Source organism: Gavia stellata, chromosome 1 (genome assembly GCF_030936135.1).
Source record: "Gavia stellata isolate bGavSte3 chromosome 1, bGavSte3.hap2, whole genome shotgun sequence".
Lineage (NCBI taxonomy): Eukaryota > Metazoa > Chordata > Aves > Gaviiformes > Gaviidae > Gavia > Gavia stellata.
Window position 1 is genome coordinate 68945233 of NC_082594.1, and position 20150 is coordinate 68965382.

The 20150-nt window shown below is 40.9% G+C and overlaps 1 protein-coding gene across 1 annotated transcript in view; it reads right to left on the reverse strand.

Moving 5' to 3' along the window:
* The window catches only part of LOC132317625 (pinopsin-like), a 92590-nt gene extending 81555 nt beyond the window's left edge, over nucleotides 1–11035 (reverse strand). Inside the window, exon 1 of the mRNA XM_059822167.1 lies at nucleotides 10684–11035. Coding sequence (XP_059678150.1) covers nucleotides 10684–11035 — 352 coding nt within the window. The remainder of the gene's footprint in view (nucleotides 1–10683) is intronic.
* Nucleotides 11036–20150: the final 9115 nt, after the last annotated feature.

The following is a 20150-nucleotide window of genomic DNA, read 5'->3' on the forward strand; positions in this document are numbered from 1 at the left end:
AGACTCACCCTGAAAATTAGGATACATACCTGGTCAAAAACAATGCTACTGTACAAAGATACAATAACCTATTTAGTGTGTGTAATGGTGTGTAGTGGAGTACCTGGGAATGGGCCCACAGTCTGTCACCTTTGTGACAAAATACCATCCTTGGGTGAACTTTGCTCATTATAATCTCATTATAATACCAAAAAACACACCTCCATCCCAAAGCTACCCACCTCCAAGGTGCGACCACCCCTCACTGAGTCTGCGCTCTGAATTTTTCTTGGACTATACCTTTAAAAGCAAAGCGAGAAACTTTTACACCAATTACAACAAAGAAATACATGACTAGAGTCACTCAGGCTCTACCTGTAAAGTAAAAAATAGTATAAAAAGCCTTAAGAGAGGAGGGATGTTAGGGAAGACACCATCACAGACCTGCTCTGACATCTGGGATCAGTCGACAGGCTGAGCCTCTCTTCCCCCCCATAGGGACACCTTTGGGTAAGATTCGAACACTTGGTTATACCGAGTGCTTCTCCGGGAGACTTAGAAATCTCTATAGAATTGTTTTGTGATTTAACGCATTTGTAGCCAGGCTATATTATTCATATTCTTGGTATTTGCACATGCTTTGCGGGCTGCAGTTCTATCACCGGCAATCCAAAAGAAATTGTACATCTGTTGCTTTAATAAACTACTCTATTCATTAATCTAGCTGTGAGAGTTCCCATTGAAAATGACCAAATTCCTTAAGGATGGCCATGCTAGTTCATGCAATGCGACTAGACTGAAAGCGTATGGAGTTACGAGTGCATCCGGAATCGTGAGAGTTCAACACATATATTGAACGCAACAAGACTTGTAACACAGAGAATTGGGCATCACTCAGAATCTAAGCCCAGCCGCCCCCAGCCCCTCTGATATCTGAGGACAAGCTGGAACGCAAGGGGGTTTATTTTCTGCCAAATTACTTTGCCCTTTAACGCGACAGAAAGTATGCAACGTGATATATATATCTTATCACGAGAGAGATATATATATCATATATATACACATTATATAAAGCAACGCGACTAGATTGAAAGTGTACGGTGTTACAAATGCACCCGTAGTTGTGAGAGTTCAATACATATATTGAATGTGACTGGACTTGTGACACAGAGAACTGGGCATCACTCAGAATCTAAGCCCAGCCGCCCCCAGCCCCTCTTGATATCTGAGGACAAGCTGGAACGCAAGGGGGTTTATTTTCTGCCAAATTGCTTTGCCCTTTAATGCAACACACGGCACGGGGATAGAGAGGGGTAACCAGGTCCCAAACCGCTCAGGAGCCAAAGTACAGGGACACTTCACAGAAGAGTAATGGTGGGATGTCAGGGAAAGGAAGCGGCTACCTGGAGTAGTGCTCCCTTGTATTTGCTGTCTGCAGATATCAAACGTTCATCCTGCCTGTATCACTTATGGAAAAATTTACAGCAGCCAGAGGTCATTTTGACTTAATAGTAAAAAAAACCCCACAAACCAAACAACAAAACCAAACCCACACACCTTCCAGTAACTGAAAGCATTTGGATTACTTAAGTAGTGAATTATGTCAGCTGTGAAATCAACAGAAACAATAAGTGGTTTGTGAATCAATAGAGGCTGTAGTTTATTAACTTATTAGACATTTACTGAATCTCCAGTTTCAGAAGCAGTTTCTCAGCTAGTGTTGATACCTAGAAAAATACAAATCTAAACGAGGTAGCTCCAGCTTCCAAAGAAACTTATTTTTCCATGTCAGCACACTCTGTTAACAAAGTACTGCAAATGATTCTCTCATCTTAACAGACATTCCTAATCAGAAAAGTGGCAGACACACTAGCAGAGAAAAAACCCCACAAAAAAAATGGTGATTACTTTAAGTGTGAAGTATTGGCCATGCTTGATAAAAAGGGTAAAAAATGAAATTGATAGTTATTACCTATTATTGTGTCATTATTTGGAACTATGCCAATGGTCCTGTATCTCTTTTACCACGGAAAAGCCTGTAAGTATTCATTTGCTTACTAGACTGGAAGATGTAGCATTCTGCTTAAATGCTTTCTAAAAAGAAATGGACATAGAAAATTAATGTCATCAGTTAAGAATAAGCCACTAGGTATATAACTTGGATTTAAATAGCCAGACATAATATCCTCTCTCTGGTATACTTCAGGAACTATAAGGGAAGTTTAAATGTTTTCCAAAAAATTATCAAATTCTATTCAGGTGTGTCAGCACACAGATGGTATTAAGAGTTACTAGAGATTATTAAACACATCGTTAAATAGAATATGTTTTAATAGCCTTTCACAAGCAAAGTCCATTGCTCTCTAATACACTTTTTGGGATTGAATGTTGCTTATTCACTGGGGTCTAGTTTATTTAATTTTACCCACTGAGGGACCAGAAAGCCAGCTACATTTTAGTAATTTCACATTTTTCACATGTGTGTGGCCTGACTATTGACACAGCTGGTTTCTGCTTTTTCCTAAAGTAACAGAAAACCAACATCAGGCATAGTGTTGCCTGGGTTAATGCGGTGACCCAGGATTGGGGAAAAGGGCCCGCAAATGCAAATGATTAAACTTAACTCTGACAGAAATGCTGTTCCATCATCTCGAACACAGCTTACAGGCATGACCTTTTAGACTCAATTCACCGTCAGGATAATTTTGCAAGAAATCCGATGTGGTCTTTGCCTTTAAGCTCCTATTCCAGGTCTCTATGTAAAGTGATGTTATTTGTGTAATCCCTTGCATAAAGTCCTTAGCATTCTGCAACACGTGGCCATAGCATAGAGCGATGTCCCAGAACCAACAGTATGCAACTGAACTGCAAGCATGACTGCTCAATAAGGAAGCACCAAATATTGGTGGAAATTTGTAGTCACCTGCACATGCACAGAAACAGACTTTGGGTTTGGGCAGAACATTTTTTTTACATTGACAGCTGACAACTATGCACAAAAAATGCCAAAGAAGTTATCGATTTCCTTACAGAGTTCTTCTGTCCTGTCCGTCTTTCCAGGGACACGTACACAAGCTGCTGTCCACTCTTCACTGTTGGTATGTCTGCATGTTTTTTGCTGTTTTCTTTTGGTCAGGCATTAGGAAAATAGCCTGTAGATTATCATACAACAAAACACAGCAGAACATGTTAAGGATGGAAGCCAAGGGAAACTATGACGACTCAACCTACACGTGGCTGCTGGTGCAAGCTGAGGGCACCGGGGGATCAGCGACATGTTTGAGCCATGTGCTTGAATTTCCACTGTGCTGAAAGCTGGGAGGGGTGAGGAGGGAAGTGGGGGGTTCTGGTGCACCCCACAGTCCCACTTGCAGTATGGCTTGGAGACAAGGCTGAGCTGGAGCTGGCCAGACCAGGGGAGTGAGAAGCAGCCATGCCTGGTAATACAGACACCGACTGCACACCACACGATCTGACCTAACACTGTTAGCATCAACACCTGTGGTCTGCAACGATTTAAAAACGCAGGCAAATTGAGTGACACCTTAGGTGATGCTCTGCCATAATGAAGGCAAAACCTCCTCTTATCCTAACCTGGTGTTAAATCACCTACCAGAAAGAAGTCTCTGATTTCAGGAATAATGTTCAAAGTACAGCATTAGGTCTTCCATTTCCACTTTCTCTGCATGGCACGATTCCTTCTTTATCAGGTTTTCCAAAACTTTTGCCCAAGCTGACTCCCTGCTTCGAGCACTTAAATTGAACACAAAAGCCCAATACTTGTACTCTACAAATTATCCGTAGGAAGAGCAGACAGCATTTTCCCTACATGATGAATGTGGGATCTTAAGCTCTGAAAGAGGACTTGGGCACCTCTTCATGGAAACACAACAGATGTCGTCCAAATACTCACTCTTGGACAACTATTCCAAGTGATTTCAACATTGTACAGTGTTTAATGTCTATAGGAACTAGAAATAAACTAAGAATATCCAAGAAGAGGACACTGAAGTGGGGAGGAAATTATAAGCTAAAGTAAGAAAATGACAGAAAGACAAAAGGAGCAATAAGCACCCTGTTTGTGAGTGTCATCTCATGACTCCAGAGAGGTACAGAGCAAATATCTACCCCTGAACTTGGGCTCCTTTCATAGCTGGTGGAGATAAAGGGGCGCTTGTAGGGCACAGCTCATATCACCCTGAAGAGAACATCTCAAATATGTCAGACAATTTGCATGCTGGTAGTACAAATTTGTTTTTCTACTGATTATAAAAGAAGCCTGGGGGATTGGAAGACATCTGTTTTGAGTTGGATGATTCCCCTCTGTCTCTAAGGGGTTCAGCATTTCATTTTTCCACATAAATATGGCCCTCAGAAGTGTATTTAATAATATACCACTTCCTCATTAATTAATTATTTAAATGAAAAGAATAGCAGGCTAACTTCAGTTTCCCTAGAGAGGGGATGCCAAAGAGGAATTCAGATTACATATCTCCTGAATAAGTACTTTTGTGTTTCCATTTACTATACAATCTAACGCATATCAGGTGCTTGAAATTAAGCAGAAAAATTCAGAACAAACCGTCAGTTGCAACACTCTATTAAAATAAGTAAAGCTCTCCACGTAATGGCAACATATCTCCTTTTTTAGGTAAAGGAACTGTAAGCGCCTTTGACCTTTTCCCATTAGTCAGACCCCTTTTTTTTCTCCCTCTCTTCGAACCAGCAGAGTATTTCTGATACTGAACAACTACCTAGGAAGACCTGCATGGGTCATGTTGACTGCAGGCGTAAAGAGTCTACACACTTCAGAGAACATTTTTGGGGCCTGATGCAGAACCATGTTTTCCTAAACATTACTGATTAATTGTGCTTGCTATCAGCTTTATTTATAGAAACATCACTTTTAATCCCATCCCAAGCCCACTGGAAAAGGAGCTATCCATGTTCAGTGGGCAGAAAAGGAGCTGCTAAGAGTGGTTTTGCACTGGGAGGTGAGTACTTGCTGTATCAGGGCTCAGAAAACTTCAGGCTTGAGCTCTTGCAGGATCAAGCCAAGGGACATTATGTCTTTACTCCTGGAAATAAATGTATCTTCTCACAGAAGAGCCACTAATTTCACCTGAGGTCTCAATGCATCTCGTAAGCAGAGCATTTCCAGTACGTTAGAAGTCTGTACTCTAAATTTAAGCACCTTAGTTTAGTGCAGTGAGTCTAAGCCACAGCATATAAAATCAAGGTAAAAGATTAAGAAGAAAATTATTTGTTTAAGGTCACAAGGCAGCTGAAGTTTAAAACAAAATCATGAGCAGCTCTGTTTCTCATTCATTGTGTTCTCTGGCAGTTTACCAGGGAATAAATCAATAACTACTTTAATGTGACTGAAAAGATTATCTACCCATATAGTTGAGTACTATGGGGTTTCTAAAAAGGTTAGTTTTAAAGTCCTCATTTAGATAGGACCTTGGTTTGTCAATGGACATAAAGACACATATACATGCCTTACTTCAGTCAGAACAGGTTTAAGAATGTAGCCCTGTCCTGCATCCAGGACAGACAGGACATTGTGCAGGAAGACACGGCCTCCATCACACAGCTTTCACATGGCATAGGCATCTCTGTCCTCTTGCATAGTGATGTTCACTTACACAACAGTAATCTGAATTCATTTTTTAAAATAAAATATTGGAATCAAGTTCTCGGGCAAACTGCCAGGTATTTTAACTACCATGAAGGTTGAGGAAGAGAAAACAACCAGCAGACACCTGAAAACATGAGCTAAGCGTTCAACAGTCACAAAAATATCCTTACTAGTGATGTGCCTTGAAACTTTTCCAGCGTTAGAATCTAGTGTTGTAATTCCTGAGCCAGAGAAGCTTCATCTTTCCCATATGTATTAATTTATTTAATATTTAATCCTGGTACGGCATGGCATAAAGTAGCAATTCTGAAAATGAACTCCAGAAGTCATCTGAGCCCAAATTCTGCCTGTCCTGCATGTTTGGGAAGTCTACATCAGCGCAAGTATCTTAGGAAAAGATGAAATGTTTCTGAAAGTTTTCATGTGTCCAGAGATTTGAAGTGTTTAATAAGGCACTGGAGAGATTACGTGTGAGATGGTCAAAGCTGCATGACAAACTTCATCTTAGGATGGCATATCACTTTGTGTATATATGGTCTCTGTGGGAGTGTGTTACTAAATAATGTATTTTTCCTAAATTGAAATCTAATGTTTCATCATTTCATGATATATTTAACAGTTTTTTTTTCAGCTTGCTTGCAAAGTTTGCTCAGAGTTCAGCTGGGAAAACGTGTCCTGTCCCAGCGTCCCTTTCCACATTTGCTTAAAAGTATAACCACGAGCCTGTCAAACTGTGGCTAAGTGGTGAGTAATGGGAGCAAATTTAGCAAATCCATCCATTTCCCCAACTCGGTGACAGGCACAGTTTCCACTGCAGTGACCTACTTGACAGAGCTGTAAACATGCACAAGCACCAGGGTAAAATCATTTACACTGGGAACAGCCCATGCTGTTCCTCCTCTAGCTCCACCCCTAATGCTCCCCCAGGCCAAGACCCAGCAGCTCTTACGCTTCCATAGCAGGTCTCATGATATTTAATGTTCTCCTTAAAATCCTCATTACATGCTTATTGATCAGCGTCTGCACTTCCCATTAGCTTCTCAAACTTCTGCATTGTGTGAATGGTTTGAAATCACAAAGCAGACGTGTGGAAAGCAGCAAGTAAATAAACCGAACACCTGCACTTTGTTCATATTTTTTTCCATTGTGCCCATGGCAACCCCCTGGTGCTGGTTCTTGGGTCATGGCTTTTAAGTGCCTGGGCTAGGCAATGGATTGCCCAGTAAAGAACTTACATCTCGATTCCACAGTAAGCAACATCAATGTACATTGCAATGCAGATACTGCTGGGAGGAGAATCAGATCTACTTTCCAGATCACCTCCTAGGGCAACAGTTATGTGATTTTAAACAAGGTAAGACACTTCAGAGAAAAAAAGAGTGATCTCTCACAATGCATTTGCATTTGAAACAAATCTCAGCTCCCTACTTTCACTGGCTCGGGTTTCATCCAGGCCACAGACCTGGGGGATAAAACCTTCTCTCAATTTCATTTTAAACAGGAAGAAGGAGGCTTTTATAGCATCACAAAACAAAGTGGGAGGGGAAAGAAATAACCACTAAAATACAGTCCTTCTCAGAAGCCTTTTAAGAATGAATTGCATTTAAAAATATTTTAACTGTTTGAAGTTGGCTTAGGTGTGTTTTACACATCATCAAATACTCACGAAGTCATGAAGATCAGCTGCCCACTTAAAATTTCTTTTTAGGAATTTCTATTTAGGAAAATACTGCAGTTTTTAAAAAAAAGGTACATACCTTCATTTGGTACAAGAGAGTGCAATTCTACCGAAGCCAGTGAACTTACTGTAACATCATCCGAAATCCTGGCCCTATACTGATGTTTATCCTAGTAGGATAGGATATATCCCGTGAGAAAAAAAGGAACAGATAAGAATACTGAAGTGTTTATACTTAGAAAGCTTGACGTTGAACTTCAGTTCTTCTTAATTACCTTTTCTACTACACATCTCTATTCTGGACACCAAGGATTGAGACCATTCCTCTTAGCCTTGATGGGCCAGAATCAGACATGAGGCACAAAGGAGGGTAAGCTAATTTTTAGCAAATAGAAAGTATATATATATATATTTTTTAAGAATAGCTAAGGGATTGCAAGAAAGTGTAAATAACACAAAGACATGTTCTCCTCCCAGCCTATACAGTTGTGCCATTTCTGTGTTCTTACATGCTCCTTTTATACTATAGCCTCATACAGTATTTTGTAGTCTTTGTGGCTTTTGCATTTATGTTTATAAATCTAATCAGCTTTGCCACTCACAAGGTAGTCACAGTGATCAGGCCAAAGGCTATGGTCTAAACTGGACTACTTAGGTGTCAAAAAATCCTCTTGCTGACAAAAAGCTTCCTTATCCTCAGTAACTACACTGCACCAGTCAGTAAGGCCTTAAGCCACCAGCTCATGACACAGAATATACTTGATTTTCCACCTCTTGAATAAGTTTTATACAATTTTTCCAAAGTCCACAGAGACAAGGAAAATAATCCTACAATGAATGAGATGCTATTTGTTTTTTCTTTTAGCAATAATACCTGTTGGTCTCAATAAAAAGCTCACAACTCTCTCATGTCACTTTCCAGTAGCCATTAAAAAAAATTAACCATTCAATTCAATGGATCCTTGTTCAGTCTGTGATGCCTTCAGCACACACTGAATGCAAAAAAAAAAAAAAAAAAAAAAAAAAAATCATATACCTAAGCATTTTGTTTTCAAGTGCTATGAAGACCTGGAAAAGCCATCGACACACTCCACACCTACAGTAGGTCTTTTTTAACACACTTTGGAGCACAAAAATTCAAAAAACCTGATGAAGAATGGTATTTATCAGCAGATATAATCTGTCCATAGAGACATATAAATGTTAAGCAACCTGCTACTATTATTTGCTTTTATTCATCTTATTTTCCAATGAAAAATTTTTAATTATAACTCTGCAAGCAAATTTCTTCAGTATGCCCTCTATATGCACTAGTGAAAGAAAAAATGTTGTGAATGCTGCAAGACTTTGAGAAAAGAATTGCAAAAGATTTTTTTAACACTGTCATGAGACGTTTCCATGTGCACATGTCAATAACTACCTGCATCTAGGCTGCCTCAGCTGCCCAGGACACGTTGCTGACAGCACCGACATCACTCAGAGGAGCTGAGGTCACCTTTGGCATTCTGGGTTTTGTGGTTTTGTTTGCTTGCTTGCTTGTTCCTTGATGATCTAATCAATTTTAAGAATCACACCAGAAACTCTCACATGAGAACAGGTATCACAATAGCACAGAAATCTGCACTCCTGCCATCTATCTGATTTATACAGAAGATCTGACTTCTTAGAAGAATTATTCCATAAGCAAGTCACGCCAGGAGAAACTTACCCATTTGCTGGTTTAATTCCACAGTTACCGGGGTGGTAACACATAGGTATCCTGACAGAAGCCAGCAGGCTTGAAGAGCACCTTGAACACATTTTTTTTCTAATCCCTTAAACACATACCTTTTTTCCCCTCCCTTCAAATGTTATTCTCCCATCCCACTCCTAAATAATAAAAAGGAGGCTAAATCAAAGGATGGAGAAAAAACAGTCCTAACCTCTTTCTGCCTGAGAAGACTAGTTACTGAAATATTGGAATTCATAAAAGTCACAAAAATGGAATTGAAACGTGGAAGGAGAAGACGTGTCATTCTGCTCTGCACAGACCAAACCAAAACCAGCCTGCCACAACAAGCCAAAGTATTGTTGATAATGGGGTCTATTTTTGGATGGCCAAAGTCAGTGCTTTTATATTATACAACACTGCTAACTCCTGAGAGCTCACTCTGGGCAAAGCAGCATTCTCCCCGGGGAAGCTGCTGGGCTGAGATAACTGTCATCAGTGGAGCACACATTTGAGGAAGGGAAGGGTACCAGAGACCGCACCATTGGAAACAGTGAGAGCTTATAATTCAGGTAGAAAACGTGCGTTTGGATCCGCAGCCTGACTCTACATCAAGGGCTGCAGGAGCAGTTTTCGGGCCAAAGAGCCTGCAGGAGACGCACGGCAGCTCCAGGGTGGGAGAGGAGCCAGGGGTGGGTCTGCTCCGTCCTGTCCTGGTGGCCTGGGGGCACCAAAGCAAGGATGTACAGCAAGAGGGAGCTGTGCCAGGTCCCCCGCTCTGGGTGAGATAATGTCTAGACAGGCACCCACAGGCCAGTTTCTGCTTTAGTGGACCTTTTTTTGAACGTAGGAATAAATGCAGAAAGGGTCACTGCTTGGTGATGTAATTCTTAAAGCAACAGGTCACCTTGAAGGGATGAAGGCTGCCCTCTGACTGTGCTTTTTCCTTTATCTTTTTTAATAATGAAAATAATTTTCACTTAAAACACTTAAATCTAGCAGTTCAAAAGTTGGTTGCAAGAGAAGTTTTGTCTGGACAGGAGAAGAACACTGAACACTGTTTTACCTCGGCTTTGATGCACACTTTGGCTATTTCTGACAAACCTATTCCTATGACTTAATTTGCTATTGAATCTGCAAGCATGTAATTTTAAAATAAAGATTTTGCTTTGGGGGAGAACAGAAAGCATCTGATGATGAAAACAGTCATTATCTGGGACATAAGGGAATTCAAATTATAGATTGACAGATAATTACAAATGGTAAATGGAGTACTTTCAGGAGGCTTTGTTCATGACAGAAGCAGCCCTTAGGGGCCTGTAGTTCAGCGCTGGCACAGATTTTCCTGAAACAGAGGGAAGTATTATATATGTTCATACACTTAGCCAAACCCCTTCCAGTGGCTTGCCTCTTTCTAGGCACCATTTTTAACTCTTAAAAACAAGTAATTTCAAAACATGGGATATGTTAGGAATTATTTATCAGATTTGTGCTACTCTTTCATAAAGTCTTTTGTTAAAGTATTTTAAACCATGCATTTCACTTGTGTTTGACCATAACAAAGCAATCAAAGCATCCTTCTGTTTACCACAGAGCAGCAGTAAGATCACTGATCAAGTTGCTTCATGCACCAGTGTTAAAAAGAGTAAGATAAGAGAATTATCACTGAACTCTTACCAAAGCAGGAATTGACAAAGCCATACCACCTACAACCATGCTCCCCTCCAATCCATTTGCCATGGATGTTAGATGCAAAACTGAGGGTAGTGCCTGAGATGCACACTAACATGTCGCTGATACTGATGTTCAGGAGGAGCATGTTGACGGGGTTACGGAGGGTTTTAAACTTGCAGAAGAGGATGAGGACAATCAAGTTATTCAAGAAACCAAAAAACAAGATAAATCCAAGAAAGACAGCCACTACTGTGTGTCCATTTCGTGAGAGTCCAGCCCTTGGCTCAACAGGATCTGTAGGTGCACCAAAGCTCAGGTTGTATGTCCAAGTGTGGTTCATTTCGGACTTTGACATGGATCGGTGAGAGCAGAGACACCAGGTCCCCTGTGCTGAAGTCCTCCAGCAGTTTTCCGGAAGCGTCCCTCCATCACAGGTCAAATCATCTCAGGAGTCTTGCGATCTTCACTCAGCTGAGACAGCTCTTAGATGGTTATGTGGGTGTGAAATACTGTATTGCAGCACAGAAGTATTTTCCTGAACTGTGCCTTTCCAGTGGTCAGCTCTGCAGCTAATTCCAGGGCAGCAGAACCAAGCAAACAATCACCTCGAATTCATCTTTGTTATTTAAATCCAGGATCATGTTAGATGATCTTTTTTGAGGCTCAGAATGGAAGGTATCTGAAAAAGGTGCTTCAGCATGGTGTCTTCCGTCAGAGCAAATGGGCAGCCCTTCTACCCAAGGGCAGCTACTGTTGTTTCTTCTGACAATGGGTGTCCTTCTGGAAATAAAGAGCACAACAAATGGTAAAAACAAAACAACCTTTTCCATACCAAGACCAAAAAGTTGGTACATAATTAACTAATAGTTCCTCCCTTTTTGAACCGTAACAAATATTTCTCAGTCTTTTCTGTTTTCTCTCTGATGTTCAATAGAAAACTCAGCTTGTTGGTGTTTCCTTGGCTGTTTTTCCCTAGCTCACAGTTTAGCATGGAGAAGGCTGTTTGCACCTTTCTAGCAAAGTTGCTCAGGTGAGAAAATGCATGGTAAGACATACCTTTTGCAACAGCTTCCCAGAGGAAGAACTGTATCTTCCTCTACATTAAGTCAATCCACACCAAGTGAAGCTTCAGTCTTAGCTAGAGCTTAATTAAAACGTTGAAAATTTTAGGAGAAGAAAGTATTTATTTACCCAGAAAGACTAATTTCAAGCACAGTCCCTGAAGCTCTCATGTGCTTACAAAGCCTGGCAGAGCTGTGATATCAGTTCCACTTCTCCCACATTTACCAGTGGACAGATGTTCTCCTTCATTATTTATAAAGCAGCCAAACACCCAAAGCTTCGCATCTCTCTGCCACCACAGACATGAATTTGTATACCCACACGCAGTAAATACACTCTGTGTGTGTATGTTGTGAAGCAATAGAAGAGTGCTTAATGTGGATGCAGAATCAGTACGGTTGGAAAAGACCTGTAAGATCATCGAGTCCAACCTGGGGGGGGAAAAAAAAAAAAAAACAAAAAAAAAAACACCACAAAACCCACGCCACACAACAACAATAACAAGCCACAACCCACCCAACACCACACAGCACCATGTCCATCAAGCTACATCCCACAATGCATAAGTGCTTAGCCAGCCTTCCGCATGGTTGCAGGCAAATTCTGCATGGACATTTCTATAAAAACGGAGATGGATATATACATAATGTGTATATATATATATGCAGGAATTTCCACTCCTCAGTGCAAAATGCATGATACCCATAGCTTGCTGAACTAAAAAATGTTAAAACCTTTCTTTCATGAGTCATGTGCTCCTAGAATGATTACACACATTTTAAAATGGAGCATCTTCTGTATTACTCCTAACCACTGCTTTTTGTAGGAAAAGATGTGTTAACCAACTGTAAAAATGAGAGTTCAGAATTTACTGAAGATGCAGAGGTTGTTTGGTTTTTCTCTTTTATCATATCTTTGTGTCATGGTGAACGTTTATAGCAGGTATTTCTTCTTACTATTTCCCTACTTCCACAAACTCACAGTGCTAAATATGTCTCATTATTGCAGTGATTTTGAACTCTAATGTATACAATCTGCCTTTACTTTCTCTTCTGACGAGTAAATTGTGTACACTTTGCAGACCCTCTACTGTTTGGTCATTGACAACCTGAAACACTGATGCTTTCTGCTTTTTTCCCCCATTTAGGACGTACATGGTCATTTAGATTGGTAAGGGTCTCAGGTAGCATATCTAAGAGAAAGAACATTTGAAATCCTCTTTCTACCATTTTGAAAAAAAAAATTATCCTCTGTCCAATTCTGGTTGCGGGTTGTAGAAGGAAACTAACTGGGACTAACTGTCAATATACTTTAAGTTTACTCACAATTGTGTTTAAAGGAACAGAGTTAAAGTTTAGTGGAACAAAACACAAATTAAATAGCAACTGATTAAAAAATACAATTCTGAGTGTTTCTCAATCACTAATTGCATGACTGAAAAGGCAAATAACTGCACTTTTTTGGTAGGAAAAAAGGCATTGTGCTGAAGGAGAGCTTTAGAAGGACTAATTCACAGGAAAACAAGATGTACAGTGAAATAAACTCAGTAAGTAACCATTTGAAGATTTTTTTTTTAATAATTCTGCTTACACCCTAGCTTCTACCAAACTAATCTATTCTTTTTCCACCACTCTGAAGACAGTTTTGTCTAATCTGTTTGCATGTGACTGTTTATTGAGGAATGCAACTAAGGTCAGTTCTATCGGCTCCTCCCTTCTGCAAAGCATATTGCAGAATCTGGCTTCAAAATCTGAAGAGACTGAAATCTGATTTACATGCAGATTAATTTGAGTTACAGATGCAATTTTTTTTTCCAAGCTGAACTGGTTACACCTAGATAATCTGTAGCAAAGATTATAGTATGCCATGATAAATGTTTCTATGTGGGAATTAACTTCACCAGAATAATCACAAGCAAAGAGTCTGAATAATATTATCGTTAAAGCATCACAGCCTTGGTGTTAGACAAAGCCAAAGGTTATAATCCCCCCCAGCAAATATGACTAACTTTATATATGTATCTCTATTAAGCTCAAAATATAAATAATAAAATGTGGATCTTTTACACACAGTCATATACATCCTGCATTTTTAAAGACATATGAAGAGTTCATATTTACTGTGGTTGTAAAAGGACATTTACTTCCCAGATGGGATTCAGCTGACTAAAATTTAGCAGTCTGACACCAGGTGTGCAGGCACAGCCCAGTGCCCAGGTCATTTCTCCACTGACCACAATCCATCCAGCTTCAGTGGGATGAGTTCTGCCCTGGTGCGCTGGGGAAGGATGCCTTAACAGCTGGGCAAGAGGAGCAGGCCCTGGCAATTCAGTGTAAGATATATTTTAAAAAGTTAGTAGGCACACTGTGAAGGTCAAGCCCTGTGTCCACTTAAAATGGAAAGATGACAAAAAGGACTCGCTAAGATGTGCTACAAAAAGTTTGGGTTGAACTTAAGAGACAAGGGTCTGCAGAGGGAAACGTCTGAAGATCTGGGCTGTGTAGGAGTAAGTCTCTTATTAGTATCTCATATATAAAGTGCTAAGTATTTCACACCTTTGGATGAAGTACAAGCCAAATTCAGATTCAATAAAACTTCTAAACTCCCACACAAATCCCTTGAAGAATGGATCTACTTCTTACCTAATGTTAGCATTTAACCAAATAATACACATTATTGCTGAAAAACATCTGAAGATGGGCTTGTGTGCTCCAAGGTTCACTTGATTTTTTTTCTCCAGACAGACAGCTTGGTTTAATAGAGGTTACTTTGCAACTCTGACAACCCTGTCTTACAGGTGACACTCTGTGCTCCCCAAGTCTCCACAATCTAGCAGGACATCCTGAACCCTCCTTACTTCTAGCAAACTCAGGACTGAACTCTATCTAATTCTGCTGATCCTGTTTCTCAAAAAATATTTTTAAAAAAACCAATAAAACCCACAATTGCATTCAAAACAAATACATGAGCATCCACCTTGTCTCCTTGAATTAATTTGAATTGATGTGGAATGGAAAACATACCCAAAGTGATAGAAAACATATGGCCAGGTGAAACAGGCCAAAAGTTCATTTAACGTCACCAGTTGTTAAATGCTTCATCTGTTAAACAGTTCTGACAGTAGTAATCTAAAGATACAGCAAAACAGACACTCATCACTGCTTGCACTTTTCTCTGAAGCAGTCTGTTGGAAAAAAAGGTTTTAAAAGATGTTATAGCAGCTTCTGGAAACACGAGCATTAACACTGAGAGCGTAAGGCTTCTTTTTGCACTTGCCACCACGTATTAGCTTGAACAGTATCCTACTCCAGTGAAGCTGAGTTTTCTTTCTTGCTTTGCCCCAAAATAAGTACTAACTATTGAACATATTAGCTTTAAGGGTTTAGGATTGTTTTGGGTTTTTTCTTAAATTAACTCAATCATTATTTCTAATTGGCAGATTCTTTACGATCTTCACTTGCAAAGTTCTGCAACATGCCAAAGATCATGCTTAATTCACTTTAAATATTTAACAGCTGATAAAATCACATAAACTAAATAAAATCAAACTTCAAAATAACTTTGCTATAAAAACTACATGATTCTTACATTATACTTACATTATTCTCTTCTGCTATAGAGGAGCGATAAAAACCCCTTATATTTACATATGCACATAGCCTTAATCAGCCTGTTGATTGAGTTCCTATTAAAATCACTTTTAAAATGGTGATTTTCCTTCATTTATGAACTTAGCTTTCTACTGAAAAGTTAAAATTTAGAAATATTAATAAAATTCCAAAGACATTCCCAGTTGAAATTTAACGAAGGAGGAATCAGGTTTTTTTACCTGATGCCAGAATTATGGCAGGAATACTATATTTTTAAGTTTTTATACACTAAACCTTGTTTTCCAGATCAGAAACTGAATTACTCTTATCAGCAAGCAACCACAAACAGAGGTATCACCTGAAACAATTTTTTTCAAACACAGTTGAAAGATGGGGGACTGCATGAGACTTTGTGACACTGAAGACAAAATTCTTGGACTATTTTTTGCATGCCCTAAGTCACACTGTGAGACGTCAAGAGACCCGGAGGCAGGTCTTTAGAAGCAACCTAGAAGACAGAGAGGAGGCTCCAGATGTTTAGGTTTCTCCCAGCTCTCAAAACTGTGGGAGAACCTCTTGCATGCAGACTTACAGACTTAGTTTTAGGATTTCACATTCATGGAAAAGACAAACATGAAAACGAGAACAACGTAAGTGCAGAACACACGCGATGAAGTCCACCACTGTTTGACACGTTTGAAGCCATACCATTTACTCAAGGGAAAATTCTAAGTGTGGTAAAACAGTGTGAGAAAACCCTGAACCATTGCTTTTGAAATAAAAGCTACTTTTATATAGTATTTTAAAAGTTAAGGCAACCCCTCCTGCGTGCGAAGAGGAATTTTTTGCACAGAAATGTCTATGCTAACAGTAAATGGGACGCACCCATTCCCGACCTGCGCTGCAGCGATGAGAAGTGCCTTTTCGGAGCCTCAGCCGGGACGGCTGCAGCAGAGGGAACGGAGAGCACCTTCTCAGCGCCCCGGCTCTGCCCGAGCTCTTACACGCTGCATCAAGCCAAAGCCTCTTCAGCCAATCTCGGTTTGCGATTTCTCCTTCCGAAACTTTTTTACACTTATTTGGGAGGGGGGAGGCGTAGAAAACTGGAAGAAAAACCCACCTGCATCTATCGCCCGGCGCAACCCAAGGTAAAAAAGCCACCTCAGTCTCCGGCAAAGGCGTCCGGAGCGGCGACGCGCAGGAGCCCCGGCCTCGGCACCCGCCGGCGGACCCCCTGGAAGGCATCGCCGGCGGCAGCGAGGAGCGCGCTCCGCCCGGACGGAAAGCGCCCCCCGGCGCTGCCTCCCCCCTCCCGCGGATCCCCCGCGCCCTCCCCTCCCCTCCGCGCCCGCGGAGCCTGCCGGCAGGGCGCTTACTTTCCGCGGGATGGATGCGGTGGGCTCGCCCTGCGCGCCCGCTGCCTTCTCCTTCTCCCCTCCCAGGCGGGCTGAGATGACATCCAACTTCGGGATGGCGGGAGAGAATTAATAATTGTTAAAAATAAATTAAAAATTTAATAAAAATAAGAAAGCCGAGGCACGGCTTGCACCGCTCCCGCCTGCGGGCTCCCCGCGCAGCCCCGCGCAGCCCCGCGCAGCCCCCCGCGCCGCCGCGCTCCGCCCGCGCCGGGGCGGTGCTGCAGCCCGCGCCGCCCCCCGCCCCGGACGGGGGCGCCGGACGAGAGGTCCGTAGGGCGGCACTCAGCGCCCCGCGGTTTGGGAGCCCCTCCGGCTGCCCCCTCCCTGCTGCGGGGGTGCCCCCTCCTGCACTCCCCCCCCCCCCGGCTCTGCCAGGGCATCTCTGGTCCTGGGGCACGCCTGCACAGAAAGGTTGGGCTATGCGGTCTTCGCACTTTTATTGCTATGAGACACTTTTTTTTTTGGTAAGCAAGCAGGTATAAATAGCTGTTCAGCAGCAGATCAGGAATGCGGTTTAAAAATGTGTCAAAAATGTAACAGATATGACTAGCGTGTAATTTATCGGTCGGCTGCTTTGTCTGTAGTTTCCACGTGTGTATTTACATTTTAAGCATTTACAGATCGAACAAGCGCTATGGTTACCCTGTGCTGAAATCTGTGTTTTCAGAAATATGCGTATCACAGAAACAGCATATGGCTTGAAAACTACCTAATACTGTGTCTTTCTGTTACTACTGCTACTACTACTACCAACTACTACTCTTTTAGACTTCTGCTGCTCTGGTCTTTCTACAGGAGAAAAAAAGCCCATGGGGAATGAGTTGCTGGATAAAAACACTAGAGGAAAAATATTCCAGAGTATATACCTTGCTCTGTTGAACATCTCTTAGCTCTGGTTCTTGCTGAACTTCTAAGAAGAGTCTTTTCAATTTGTAGATCACAGTTAAAGCCTGTAAAGGGATCACCATAGTCATATTATTCCACCTCAGCTAGATTTAACCTTTTGTCTGGTCACACTTGTCAGCTTTTTCACCTTCTCTGGCTTAAAGACAGACTAACCAATTCACCTATCATCATGGAAAAACAGCCCAGCAAAAAAGATGCTGTGGAGTCTCTTCATAAAATCTCTTCCCCTGCAGAAGCCTAAAGGCAGACCTCCTAGGTATTATTTGTTGTACTAATAACACGATTTTGTTCCAAAATTCAGCTTAAGTAAAACTATTTCATTAAATAGAGTAAGAATTTTCTGAAGGAATAAATCAGGAGATTTATTCCATCATCTTCATCTAATACCATCATTTTCAGAAAATACATGATACCACAATTTTGCTGATTAGACCTCCACTGTAAAATAAGAACTGCTTCTCCCAGAATACAAAAACAAACCCAAAAATAATGTGCTGATGTCACATTCAGAGAGAGAGCAGGACTGTACCTCCTTTAGAGATGCCTAAATAAAAATAAAAAAATAAAGGGTCATTTTTTCAATGTCACTTATAAAATGTGTATCTCTGAAATTCTCCATTATGGCATCTAGTTACAAAAATGACCACAGTTACCAAATGCACATACTTCTAATAAGTTTTCAGCAGCATGAAAATGGGCTTCTATAGGTGTTAAACTGTACTTCGTTACCTGGTGCAAAGTCAGATGAAACCACTTACTACTAAAGATAGATGGGTTAAAAAATAGTTTGAAATTCATTTACCTGTTATGAACTTGGAATTTTTCAAAAAGTGGGTTCTGCCAGCAAAAAAACTTGTCAATACAAATAAATTGTCAGGCAGTTTACATTCCTGATTCACTGAATCTCCTTTTGTTTCACAGATTATGATTCAGAGCAGTTTGGCAGCATTACCAATTGGCAGTGTGTGTCAGTGAAGAGCAGGCATGCTGCCATGCTCTGGATTACGTCCATCTGGAGTCGTAATTTTGAGGTCCTGGTGGTGCTTCAGAAATTAAACTGGGGCATTTGATTTGAATTCCTTGTTTCGTTTAACAAAAAATAGAAGTTGCTAGGGAATTCCGGCATCTCCCATTAATTTCCTCCTTACCTCCTGCTTCCAAACAAATGTGGCGAGTTTTACTAAAGTCTCTAATATCATACAGAAGAAGGGACAGTAAATGAGTCAAGAGGGGAGCAATACTGAGAACACCTGCTGTTGTGTTCCCCCAGTGCCGCAGTCAATAGCTGCATCTGTACCGTCCTTCACAGCAATGCCCCAGATCTCACCTCCCCAGTTTTCTGGCTGCAGCAGCTGGAGATGCATAGCAAGGTGGAGAATTGGGTGTACACCAATATGTAAGCCAAGTGGACAGAAGAGGGATGAGGATTCATGTGTGAAGTTGAGATTATATCTCTATGCTAGTTATATCCTGCTTTCAGAAGCTGCCCTTAAATTTGAAATAACATAAGAGATCTTTAAGTTACTTTCTTATGTTCCTATGGGAACTGCTTTCAGTGTCCTCATTTATAATCTCTCTAATTTTCCCATTGCTCTTTGAGAAAGACCCAGTTAGTCCAGCTTAGCACTAGGGGTAACATCCATTCTGATGTTCTCAAAAGAAAAAAAACGTTTCCTGACTCTTCCCCTGGTTTTACTAAAAAGACTGAAAATTCGCGTCAGTTGTCATAATTTCATTGGCTTAAGTGGTGGCTTAGCTCAGTGACATACTGTGCATACCCTGAGATACTAGGGTGGTGGCACACTACGTCGTTTCATCAAGTAGTTGTTTCATTAACAGAGGAACCATTTTGTTTTGCATGGCAGTGATAAAATAAGGAGAAACCGTAAGGGAAAGGGAGGGGAACTTCTCTTCTGCCTGTCCACAGCTGCAAGCATTTATAATTCTTAAAATCCTTACTGCAAAGGTAGAATTACCAACGAACACTGGAAGCAAAACCGAAGTATCCTCAGATTTATCCCAGTATCTCATAGACTAACTTGAAACCAAACTGCTTGATTACTTATAAAAAATGGCAGCAGATAACAAATGCATTGGCGTCGATTCCATATTTAGATGTTTTGGATGGCACAGATTTCACAGTTTGTGAGTCTGGAGAGAGAAGAGTTGATCTGAGTCCAAGATTGAAATTGCTCATAATCTCCTTATTCTGCACAAAGCATATGATGACAAGACTCTGAAAGCAGCTACCAAAATTTAGGGTTAGACACAAAAACTTAGTCACTCCTGTTTTGGAATTAAGAGATGAGTATATTGCATCATAATAAAACCACCATCAGAAGATTTTCAAATGCCTTCTGAACACTGTGGAGGAAGATTCCTTCCTCTAAACTAAGGAAGATTTTGTGAGTCAAACCCAATTTTCTTCACCTAGAAACAATCTTTAGGTTCAGTTACCCACACAGAATTATCTAATGTGTTTTGAGACATCCTT